We start from the raw sequence: 13,143 nt of genomic DNA, 5'->3' as shown, positions 1-13,143 counted from the left end.
TGAAGGTTTAAGTGATGTTGGGATGAGTGATTGTATAAGAGTTTCGTTTGGGTATAAATAGGCTCCCGTGTATGATATACTATACGAGACGCCTCCAAAGAGTTGCGTTAGCAGTGAAAATAATATGTATCCTGTTGGAGAACATTCAAATATTGGCACTTGCTGTTGGGAACACGAGGCGTTTATGTTCCTTGGAATCCAGACAGGCGTCATTTTCTTTTTTCTATAATATTATCGTATATACTATACATGGGTAAACTTTAGTTGAACTGCACTTTTACTTAGCTTTTAGAAATTTTATTATTTGTGAAAATTTTAATGAATCATCCAAAGTATTAGGCGAATTATAATGCACTGACAATATATTTCAATGCAACTGACTTGTAAAAATACTTGATCGACTTTTAAATAATCCATGAATAAATGAATTTAAATTGTAATTAGCTATAGTTTGATGAAAATATATCAAAATTCCATTTACTTTATGAAAACGATTGAGTTTTTAGTCCTGATAAATAAATATATTTAATGTATATTCTATGATTACTTACGTTTTTTTGTTTAAGTTGTACATTTTTATCTCGAAACCATTTACTGAAAAAAACTTTAGCTCTATATAGACGACCTTAAATATTATCTAGCTCTAGGAAATTGAAAACTGCTCAGTTTGGTAACTTACATTTATATAGATATTAAATAAAAATGGCTCCAAAATAGAACCCTGTATGACACCAGATACAGCTGTCTATATAGCCGGGAACTATGTATCTTAATAAATAAATTTATGAGAGATTTGATTTGGACCCTCTTGAGTCGTAAACGGAGGCAACACAGTTTGTAAATAAATTTTATGGATTAGTGTAGTGTAGTAGATCAAATTTATTAGAAAAACTTCTTGATGTAGTTATATTATAATTATATGTTTCAAAAATTCATATTTTGTTATTGGATTTAATTTCATAAAAGTGTTAACAATTTTAGTTCGTCATGTGTAGGGCTTTTAAAATGAATACAAGATGTTTTCGAGCGCAATATAATTTTTGAAAACAAAACAAAAGAGAGTCGCGCATGGAACGACAATAGGATATTTTTCTCAATTGCTTTTTGAATTCAGGACTTTATATTATAACTAAATATTAATTTATAAAATAAAACAAATAATAAATAAATATTCTGTGTGCGGGGTAAATATTTACTAAATTGATTGAATGATTTATCACGAAATTGACTTTCATTGGTGTTGCATGAATTTATCACAGTATTCCTTTATTATGCAGTTACTGTCGGTTTTTTGGAATTCTAATGTGATTTTATCTTATGGGCTTTTCCATTTAACTTTTAGTATTATTCATTATTTATTTGTCGAGTTTAAACTTCTACATAGGTTATATCATATCGATGTCATATACCAGACATTTAATTCGTTATTTCTAGTCTAATTATTTGGTCGATTATCTATTCAGTTTTTAAAAAATATATAACACACCTACCATACATGTTATAGAAACCATGACACACTAGTTATATTAAAATTGCAATGACGGTTTTCATTAAAAAAAAGATTGTTTTATAATTTTATCAGTCATAGAAGGTGAACAGCTCAAACAGCTAAATATTTTTGGGTCACCTTTGGGTTATCTGCTATTGCTGTAAACTAATATATTTTTGAGCAAGTTTGATGCCCCAACTATTTTAATTATAAGTATATAATTTTGTTCTCCTTCTTTTTGATATACAACAAGCCAATGACTATCAAAAACACCATCGTTGAGATGTTTTTTTTTATAAGATAAAATTTTTTTGGAAAGGATGTTGAGTTAATCTTCTAGAGGGTTACTGCAGATTCCTCTCACGCTTTGATAAACATTTAACTGTTGTATGTTATAGAGACAAAAAAAGACATAAGATACATATGTAATAAAACTACTCATATAACATTAATTTATGTCACTATATTAATTTACCAATCGATACATATATTATTTATCCGCTTATTGTATATAATTATATCCTTTTGCCGCCCATCCTCGCTTTCTTCTCCCGTGCCCGTTCAAAATCCCCCGCCTTTTGTTTTTATCGTGCCAGGCAGTACCAGTCGCCGCACCACGCCACGAGAGGAATACGGTGTCGATAGCCGAGTCATTAATTATACTAATAAATGATAATTGAAATAAAAAAAGATTTAAAATTAAATCCGTTCCAAATATTATTCTTTCAATTCAAATTATATAAGTATATTTATAAAATCATGACGCATATGACATAAAATTACGATAGTAACATTTCAACTTCTTAAGTATAATAAGTCCAGAGTTATCTATTTTCCTAAATATTATGAAATTTTATTCAAGAGTTTCAACTTAAAATTGTTGTATCTTTAATATTTCTTCCTCTACTATATTTATGCCGGTTCAATTATATTACAATATTCGAGATTGCTAACACTGTATGCAATTCAACGTATATACAAAGACAAGGCAAGAGCGAGATAGAGTATGTTTACTCTTTTGTTATTTTGAATATAATATATTTATTTATTATATTCACTTGGTGGTAGGGCTTTGTGCAAGCCCGTCTGGGTAGGTACCACCCACTCATCAGTTATTCTACCGCCAAATAATAGTACTCAGTATTGTTGTGTTCCGGTTTGAAGGGTGAGTGAGCCAGTGTAACTACAGACACAAGGGACATAACATCTTAGTTCCCAAGGTTGGTGGCACATTGACGATGTAAGGAATAGTTAATATTTACTTACACTTTAAAATCAGCTAGTATTTAGAGTTCGATATAGGTCCACGTATTAAGGAATGTTTATAGATTAATCAAGAAATTACATTGTAATTTTATCTCGAACTAGTCCTCGACGATCCATCTGATCTTCCGTCATGAACATGAAGGCTGCCTAACGTAATGAAGCACACAGATATTCTATTATTTTAAGATTACACCTTATGCAATGATGTTTAGTCGAAATAATATTTTATTTATTTACTGATATGAAACACATTTAACGTTTATAACGTTTTGTGACAGCCATCGCTAATATTTAACTTGTAAAATATTACAATATTTAAATTGCAACTTCACGCAAACATAATATGAAACAACATAATTAGTTTGTCAGTTTACGTAAATTTACAAAAGTAAACGTACCGAATTCAATCGCTTTGAATATTATCTATTTATTTGATCTCTTTTATTTGATTATTGGTATTTTTTGTGCCGAGATGGCCCAGTGGTTAGAACGCGTGCATCTTAAACGATGATTGCGGGTTCAAACCCAGGCAAGCACCATTGAATATTTATATGCTTAATTTGTGTTTATAATTCATCTCGCGCCTGACGGTGAAGAAAAACTACGTGAGGAAACCTGCATGTGTAAACCTGCAAATTCGTATTGTATTCCACCAACCTGCATTGGAACAGCATTGTGGAATATTTTCCAAACCTTCTCCTCTAGGGGTGAGGAGGCTTTCGCGGAGCAGTGGAAAATTTACAAGCTGTCGTGGTTGTTGTCTATTTCCATTTCCTTTTACAAATATAATGATATAAATCTTTGTTAATATCATTATATTTGTAAAAGAAAAGAAAATAGATTTACTGATTAACTGTATGTCTCAGTAATTTGATATGTTTGTCGATTGATTAAATTGCACTGTGAACGATATGTGTGATACAAAAATTATGTTCGTATTTCATCGTTACTTTGCGTTAGTTGTGTAGTAACATGGCTGGTAAAATCATCTTTATTTACTAAAAATATATATGTCATGCTAGTACAAAGTTAACATATACCCGTGTATTTAAAATTCAAAAACTGTTGTTAGAAGCGCGATGACTAGTTTAATCATATGAAGAGCTGCTGGACCAAGAAAGTTTGCATAGGATTGTAAATATACTTTATTCCATACTTAAAAAAACAAATTAAAAACTGGATGATACTATGATTTATAAATCCTAAAATGATTTATTTACAATAATTCGTTTTAATAATTCCCTATAATTTCATTATTATTAATAAGAAACTAAAGTTTGTGTTATATTTGAGAAATAAAATATCCTAATAAATTACTAATAAAAATTCCTAATAAATTGTCCAATGTCCCCAGTACTGAAAATATTTATCTACTACTTTTAGATTTAAGAACAAACACAGAATGGATTTTATCTGCTATAATATGCATATATTTGTATTGCACATGCAAATCTTTCTCATGGATCAATCTATTTATTAATGAAAACTGCATTAAAATCCGTTGCGTATTTTGAAAAATCTAAGCGTAGAGACGATGGGGGACTTCGAGATGAGGTTACATTGTCTGCTCATAGAGTATAAATTTAAAAAGTATTTTTTTGAGAAAATTTAATCTATAAATGTTCTTTTAAGAATTACTTTTGTAAAAGCTTCGTGTTCAGTGAAATTAAATAATAATAATAAAATACTATCGTTAAAACCTTTTAATGGATGAATATGACATTGCAATGTTTATTCAACTTGGAACTACTTCAGTAAAATGATGTTTTTTAATAATGGTCCATAGTTAGTGCCATAGAAAAAGGTTCTTATCACAACTGAGCATAATTGGTTAAATCCGGTTATTTTCCGTGTAGAGTCAGAGTAAGAAAACCTTCGTCAGTTTTTAAATTCATTCTTAAAGACTTAGTATCCTTAGGTCCTTTTTAATCTAAACATCATCATCAAATCATTGCGACGCAATATGTCATTCTCGATCGGTAAAGCAGATTGTCTCGCTCATATTGAGCACACGAAAATATATTTTAAGGAACCTTCTCTTACCCCGACTGTACAATTGCGTTATTAGGTACGTGCTCATACAGCACTCAACTTTCATAGAAATGCATCCACTAGGACAGCGTTCACTAAGGCCTTTTCTAACAGTAAGCATTTACTAGTAGTATAAGTGAAGATAATTGAATAAAAGAAAATGAAGTATAACTATTATTTAAATTACTCTAAACATATATATGAAATACTTATTTGCTTATAACCTTAATAATATAAATAATTGCTCGCAGATTATTTTGAGAGCAGTGAAAATCTCGAGGATACGCACTCAATTCTGTTTTGTGCGGCTGTTGCAGCATGTCGTGTAGCTGGTGTTACATTTGAAGACACCGAACGTGCTACACGACCAAAGGCTGTTGCACCGGCCTGGCAGAGCAGGATTGAGAAACGTATTAATGAGACCAGAGTGCTCATTGGAAAACTATATTGTTTTAAGGAAGGGAATACGCGTCCACGTGTAATGCGTTTCGTGGGGCGGGCGTTCTTGGGAACTGGTATAGGTCCGCAAGAATATCCATCCCATGTCGTGGAGCGTATTGACTTCCTAAAACAAAAAGTTTATGCATGGGCAAGCCGCATCCGTCGGTACAGGCGGCGAGTGGACCGTTATCACTTGAATCGCAAATTCCAGAGCGATCAAAGGTGGGTGTACAGAACGTGGGAGCGACTCGACCAGGATGTGAGCGATGGGTGCCGCCCAGATGATGATGCCACGAATACATTTTGGCGCAACATCTGGTCGGTGCCCGTCGACCACATTGAAGGTGATTGGATGCTGGAGGTCAGGCAAGCGTGCGAGCCTTTGGAAGTGATGGGAAAAATTTCCATTGCTTCTGAAGATGTAGCTGCTGCAGTTCGATCCGTTGGCAACTAAAAGTCTCCGGGACCGGACGGGCTGCATAACTTCTGGCTAAAATGGCTGCGCAGCTCACATGAATGCTTGGCATCCCAGTTCCAGTCAGCTCTAGAGTCTGGGTCGCTACCACAGTTCCTTACCACCGGAGTCACCCACCTGCTCCATAAGTCAGGTAGTGCAACGGATCCTAAAAATTATAGACCGATTACTTGTTTACCGTTTTATTCCAGGGCGATAGTTTGAGTCCATTGTGGTTTTGTTTAGCCTTGAACCCCCTAAGTACTCTCTTGGAGAGTTCAAGGCTAGGCTGTCGTTTGCGGAGAGGAGGTAAAGTAATATCCCACCTACTTAACATGGATGACTTAAAGCTCTTTGCACCTTCAGATTCACAACTAATGGAGTTACTAAAGGTAACAGAAACTTTTAGTAATTCTATTAGAATGGAATTTGGAGTTGACAAATGCGCGGTTATGTATGTAAAGCGAGGAGAGATTATGGAATCTGACGGATTACAACTTTCAGATTCCATAAACTTTAAGTCACTGTCCGCAAACGAATCATACAAATACTTGGGTATGTCGGAAGCGTTAGGCATCAATGTGACCGACATGAAACAATCATTGCAGGAGCGTTTCTTTGGTGGCCTGAAAAAGGTACTCAAAAGTCTTTTATCAGGTGGCAATAAGGTTCGCGCCTTCAATGGTTGGGTCATGCCGGTCTTGATGTACTCTTTCGGCATACTCAAGTGGACTCAAAAAGAACTAGACGCCTTGAATAGGAAAGTCCGTGTCCTGCTGACTGCATATCGAATGCATCATCCTCGGTCTTCGGTGATGAGATTGTACATCCCACGGAGATGTGGTGGCCGTGGCTTTTTAAATGCCAAGACCCTACATAACCGTGAGGTATACAAACTCAGGGAGTATTTTCTCCACACTGACTTGGATATGCACCGAGATGTAGTTACAATGGACAAGGGAGTAACTCCGCTCTCTTTAGGCAAAGAGAACTGGCGCAAGCCTGTAGTACTAAGTACTGAGAACCGCAAGGAGGTATGGAAGAGCAAGGAGTTACACGGACGCTTCTATCGGGCCCTTCATGGACCCGATGTGGGCTTTATGGCGTCCGTATCTTGGCTACGGTTCGGTAACCTATTTGGTGAAACCGTAGGTTTTGTCTGTGCGATTATGGACGAAGTTATCATGACGAACAATTACCGGAAGTATATTGTGAGGGATGGCACGGTGGACATATGTCGGGCGTGTCACACTCCGGGCGAATCCCTTAGACATATTATTTCCGGTTGTTCTCGTCTTGCTAACGGAGAGTATTTGTACAGACATAATCAAGTGGCCAAGATTATCCATCAACAACTTGCACTTCGATACGGTCTTGTGGTATCAGAGGTACCATACTACAAGTATGTGCCCGACCCAGTTCTCGAGAATGGTCATATCACACTGTACTGGGACCGATCTATAATCACTGACAGGACTGTTGTCGCCAACAAGCCTGATATAGTGGTGATAGATCGGTCAGAGCGCCGCACGATAATTGTTGACATCACCATCCCTCATGACGAGAATCTCGTGAAGGCTGAGAAAGATAAACAAATAAAATATCTTGACTTAGCTCACGAGGTTGTCGACATGTGGGATGTGGATACAGCAGTTATTGTGCCGATAGTTGTTTCAGCGAATGGCCTAATGGCCAAGAGCCTCGACCAACATCTTAAGAAACTCTCGTTAGGCAGCTGGGTCAAGGGCCTGATGCAGAAGGCAGTACTCCTCGGCACGGCGCGTATTGTGAGGAAGTTCCTCTCTTTGGATCCCTGACCACCGGTGGCTTAGACCCTGTTCCCGTCACTGGTTGGCCTCTGTATTTTATATTTTTAAATATATTTTATACATATGTTTGTATTTTATATTTAAAAATGTAATATAATATGAGTAAAAATAAATAATTCAAACAAGTAAATCGGACGAGTATTTGTCTGACAATATTAATGAATGTTTCCACTTGAAACGAATTTTTGTAGATTTTTATTGTTTATTGGAAAATAATACGAAGGTTTATGTAATAAAATTTATTGTTTATAAAAATATATATTATCGTTAAATTAAAGAAAATGAACTTAGTATAGTAGAACAAGCGTTGCGTGTAACTCAAACTCGAACATCTCCACTTAAATTTGACGTTGAAATTTTATTTCAACTATTAAGTGCAGTGTCCTTTAAAATATCTGAAATTATTGTTTTTATTTCTATATAAAGTTGGTCATCCAATCTTCTTTAATCATATCCGATGCCTTTTCAGCAATCATTATTGTAGGCGCGTTTGTATTTCCTCTAACTACTGTAGGCATAATAGATGCATCAACAACTCGTAACTGTTTTATCCCATACACTCGCAATCTTGGATCAACTACAGCACCATTATCCCAAGATGGTCCCATTTTACACGTTCCAGCTGGATGATAAAGTATGCTCGTGTATTGTGTAAATAAACATGCAAAGTATTCATATGATCCCCAGTCGTATTGTTCGCAACCTTTCAGTTGAGTTTTAACTATACTAGCGCCATTACGTTTAAATGCATCTGTTTCTTCTAAAGTTACAACATATCTGGCTGCTTCAATTAAAACATCTAAATCTTCTTTAACTGTAAAAAACCCAGGATATATCAAAGGTTGTCCAAACACTGGATCTGTTTGATTTAATAGTAAATATCCTCTACTTTTAGGTGTTAGTAAAAGCGGTCTAATTGCAGCACCACTTGAGAATGACACTGGAAATATACTTGTTTGAATATATGTTTGTGTGTCTGCATAGAATTCTTCTATATCTCTGCCATCGAAATGAAATTGAACATCTGGCGCATTAACGGTGGCATACTTGGTTTTAATAAATGCAATGGCATTAACAGCACTCGTGGTAGCTAGAGGTCCATCGTTAAAAATATCTTGTTTCCTATAGTTTATAATTTCATTAAATAGTTGAGAAGGATTAATCGCTGTTGAAGTCTTATTAGAGAAAGCTATAGAAAGACCATGTGTCGTTGCATGCTCTTGTAAATTTTCACCGACTTTCAAATCAGCTACTACTGTTATACCACGGCTTTGTAACTGTTGTTTTGGTCCTATACCCGACAGCATAAGTATTTTTGGAGAACTTATTGTACCTCCACTAATTATCACTTCTCTTTTAGCATATACATTTACATAAACACCATTTTTATAATAAGTCACACCTTGAGCTGTATTAGAATTGGGATCAATAATGACTTTTGTAACAAAGGCATTTACAATAATGTCAAGATTAGGTCGTACATTGCGTACTGGTCTTATGAATGCTGCATTTGCTGAAAAACGACGACCGTTTAAAGAAGTAGATTGTGCTAAATTAACTCCTAGATTGTCTGGTAGTGTTAAATCTTTTAATGGTAGTCCTTTTTCTAGGAAAGCTTCTACTAACATAAGTGTATTTTCATCGGTATAAGGAAATCTTTCTACATTTAGAGGTCCACCAACTCCATGATGAACGGTATCGTTCGCTTCTCTATTTCGATTATTTTCAGATTTTCTAAAATATGGAAGAACCTGTAATTGGTATATTTTTTTTAATTTTTATGTAATGTTTCCGTTGATTTTAAATTTGGGCTTTGATTTTTTGGCAAATTAATCATACGTACATATGTATTAATGTATTAATGTAAGTGTTATGTAATAATTATATTAAATTTGAGTAAGAGTGAACAAAAATAAGACATGCGATATTCGTATCACCTCATTATAACTCCAACCCGGATTTCCAATTTCTGCCCATCCATCATAGTCCAACTGATTTCCTCTCATGTACACCATATAGTTAATGGCGCTAGTTCCTCCCATTGTTTTACCTCTGTAATATCAAAAACTATTTTTAAATTTAAGTAGAGTTTATCGCATTTGAAGATCACCATATATATAAATATTATATACTTATGTATTTCTAATTTTTTGTTTAAGTATTTCTTTAAAAACACTGCCAATATTACAGTGCGTCGTACATGATGAAATGGTCATCAGATAAATATCTGGTGCACTGTAAGATATATATTTTTATTGTAGTGTAAAGAACTATTAAATAATTGACAGCATGAATGCTAACTTAGTTTCAAATAAGTTCTTAAGCGTAAAGTTCGTGGCACACTGTTGAGGGCCTTTTCACATAGGTCACGGCGCGGTCACCGTGTCATATAAAGTAATGTATGAACTATTCTGAGAACTTTCTCAAAGATCGGCGACCGTGCCGAGAGCGTGACTACGTTTCCAGCTGGTTCTCTGTTAAACCCACATTCTGATTCCAAATTAGTCGTTCCTAGTTGTGTAAAGTATATTTTTATTTTGATTAACATTATATAAAGATATTATGTTGCGATAGCTTACATATTCTAAATTAAATTTTAGTATCCATAGTCGTATAAGCTAGATACTAAAAGAAAGATTTTGACGACTATGCGCTCTTGAAAGATTCTGGTCACCGTGGCTTTCTAAAAAGGAGATTAGCCACCTGCGTACAACTTACGACTTAACTGACTGGCAATACTGCTACTGAGAATTTATTGATAATACGATTCAATATCTTTTATATTGGTCCGCCTAGGGACTTAATACAATACTTTTTGTCAACTTCTTTGACTAAACCACAAATACCAAAAAAGTGGTAACTTTTAAAATAGTCTTTGTATAGAAAAAAATAAATGCTATAAGTATTACGAAGGAGAAAATACCATTATCAAGTGACCTTCTTTATAGTCTGTCTTCTTGAATTCAATGGAAGAAGTACGTCAGGTTAAGAATATAAGTTGCACTCACCTTGGCCAACTGCACCTATGGTCTACTGCTCCCCTGCATATCATATTGTCTGGTTGAGTCCTGAAGTCCCAATCAATATTAGATTTTTGCAGTATTATAGGAAGACCTGGTATCATTGTAACATCGGGCTCTTCTGGACCGGCTTCAAGTAAAAGTATCTGAAACAAATCCACTCATAAACCCATAGTGATTTATAAGTTTAAAATAAGTATTACACAAGAATGATGTCCATTATTTAAACCAGAAATGTATTGAATTAACTGTTAGTGGTTGGCTTAAGAACCTGATTGACCATGTTTCCTTGTGCAGGTTACACAGAGTGAGGCTCTTAAACATTGATAGATGCCCCTAGCAACAATGCTTGCCAGCTGAAACTATGACGAAAGTCCAAAGGTTGATACGCAATCACCTTATTCTAAATAGGTTTTACTTTGCTATTGTCTTTTATGAATATATAATCTATAACAGCTGTTTAGTTCTAAATATCTCAAAAGATATTTTAATTAAAACTAATGACGCAAGGCCAATGTATGAAGTTATACGAGGCACAACAGAAACGAAGGGAGTTAATTTTTAAGTTTTCAAAGAAACGTTTAGACAATACACGTAAACAATTTTTTCAAAGTGATCTGAGTAAATATGTAGTTGCTGTAGTAACTTTTAAAAATAACAGTTTGGATACGTAATAAGAGTCGTCTAATTAATATTATGTTAATGTTTAAATATTATACGTTATTTTAATATAAATGATATATATTATATTTTCAATACCATTCCTAATACATGATTATTATTATTCCCTAAAAGATTTAACTGAAAAATTGAAAGAACGGCACTCGTGGGCTTTATAAGGATTATCATTATGAAAGAAAGACAAGGAACAATCATTATTAACAACCCATTGTTGTTTATATATTTTCGTCTCTCTATATAGTAACATACACTTAGAATGCGACCTTCGATAAGATTCGCGTGTGTTGAAAATAGACAAATCGTGAGATCTCTGAGTATTGTGTTTCTCAACCTTAGTTCACAGGAAAAATAATGCAACGTACAACTAACAATATAAGTAGGTATAGGGGTAAATAAATTTGAATAGTTACAACTAAAACCTGCTTGTTAATAAGTTAGAACAACTTCTCTTTAAGCCTCTTTAGAACTCGAGCTATTTTAAGATCATATTTTTAGTAAATATTAAAAAAGTTTCAAGAGCTCTAAGCTTTAAGAAGGTTCTTTCAGAATTAAGAAGAGATTTTTCGTTTGCTTCGATGCAGATATTCATTAAGATTAAGGACACATAACAAGTTTATGATAAATTATTTACAGCAACAACAGCCTGTATATTTTCCACTGTTGGGCTAAGGCCTCCTCTCCTTATGAGGAGAAAGTTTGGAACATATTCCGATGTCACATAAGTGTCAGAATTTCGTTGAAATTAGATACACGCAGGTTTCCTCACGACTTTTTCCTTTACCACCGAGCACGAGATGAATTATAAACACATATTAAGCACATGAATATTGTGGTTATCATCAAGGGTGCTTGCCTGGGTTTGAACCTGCGATCATCGGTTAAGGTGCACGCATTCTAACCACTGGGCCATCTCACTTCTTATGTATCTGTGATAATTCTATATTAAACAATATTTAAAAGTAATTAAAAAAAAACTTACTCTCCATTGGCGTATTTCTGATAATCGATTTGCGACAACACAGCCTGCTGATCCACCACCAACGATTATGAAATCATATTCTTCCAAAGGCTCCTCTCTTCTTGGCTCCATATTGGAACCAATCAATTGTGAAACAGCATGTCCAATGATTGGTGGAAGATTAGAGGATAAAAAATTTCCATTGCCAAAATTTATTGAATCAGGTTGACTTGAAGAGGTTGGTTGTATTGGGCCAATATTGGTTAGTGGTAGTGAAGTATTTGATTGATTATTTATAGAATAAGACATCGAAGAGTTAAATGAGGTTGGTGATGATTGCAGGAAAGTTTGATTGGGATACAAATTGGCCCCAGTGTACGATATACTGTACGATACGCTTCCGAAAAGCTGGGTTACTAGGGATAAGAACATATATCCTGTTGGAGAACATTCTGCTAAAGGGGCTTGCTGGTGGGAACATGCAGTACTTATATCCCTGGGGGTCCAGATAGGAGTCATTATCTCCCCTTTTCTTTGAATTAACTGCGATTATTGTTTGGACATTGATAACCTTTCTTTAAAACCTATCTGTTCCGTATACTGATATTTATTTTCAGCGAGCACATATGCAAATTGTTCGAGTCCCACACAGTGAGTAATTTGGTTTTTATCTTATGTATATATTGTGTAGATAAGTAGTTGCTTATATATAACGGGGTTATTTAAAAAAATGATTACTAAATAAGTAAAAAAAGCTATGAATAAATTGATTAAAATTTTAATTATTTTTATCGGAACATGTCGTTTAATTGTTGAAAATAATTTAAGTTTATAAATGATAATGTGTATTTGCTATGAATTATTCCTTGGGAGGTTGAGGAAAATTGACATTTGAGGAAAAACGTCGACAAATATATTATGACCTTTAATATAATTCAGTTCTAGGTAAGTGAAAATATCTCATTAAGACTAAA

General features: G+C 34.3%; 1 protein-coding gene across 1 annotated transcript; it reads right to left on the bottom strand.

The window, feature by feature from the left end:
- Positions 1-7,926: 7,926 nt before the first annotated feature.
- Positions 7,927-12,601, bottom strand: LOC124539181 (glucose dehydrogenase [FAD, quinone]-like). The gene is made up of 4 exons (XM_047116480.1): positions 12,191-12,601; positions 10,519-10,676; positions 9,448-9,562; positions 7,927-9,261 (listed from the first exon to the last, which is right to left on the bottom strand). The coding sequence occupies exons 1-4, from the start codon at positions 12,599-12,601 to the stop codon at positions 7,927-7,929; spliced, it is 2,019 nt and encodes a 672-aa protein (XP_046972436.1).
- Between the last annotated feature and the right edge of the window lie 542 nt (positions 12,602-13,143).

This window comes from Vanessa cardui, chromosome 22 (assembly GCF_905220365.1).
Source record: "Vanessa cardui chromosome 22, ilVanCard2.1, whole genome shotgun sequence".
In the NCBI taxonomy this organism is placed as follows: Eukaryota; Metazoa; Arthropoda; class Insecta; order Lepidoptera; family Nymphalidae; genus Vanessa; species Vanessa cardui.
Note: the sequence above shows the minus strand (reverse complement) of the source record. Positions and strands in the feature narration are given on the sequence as shown.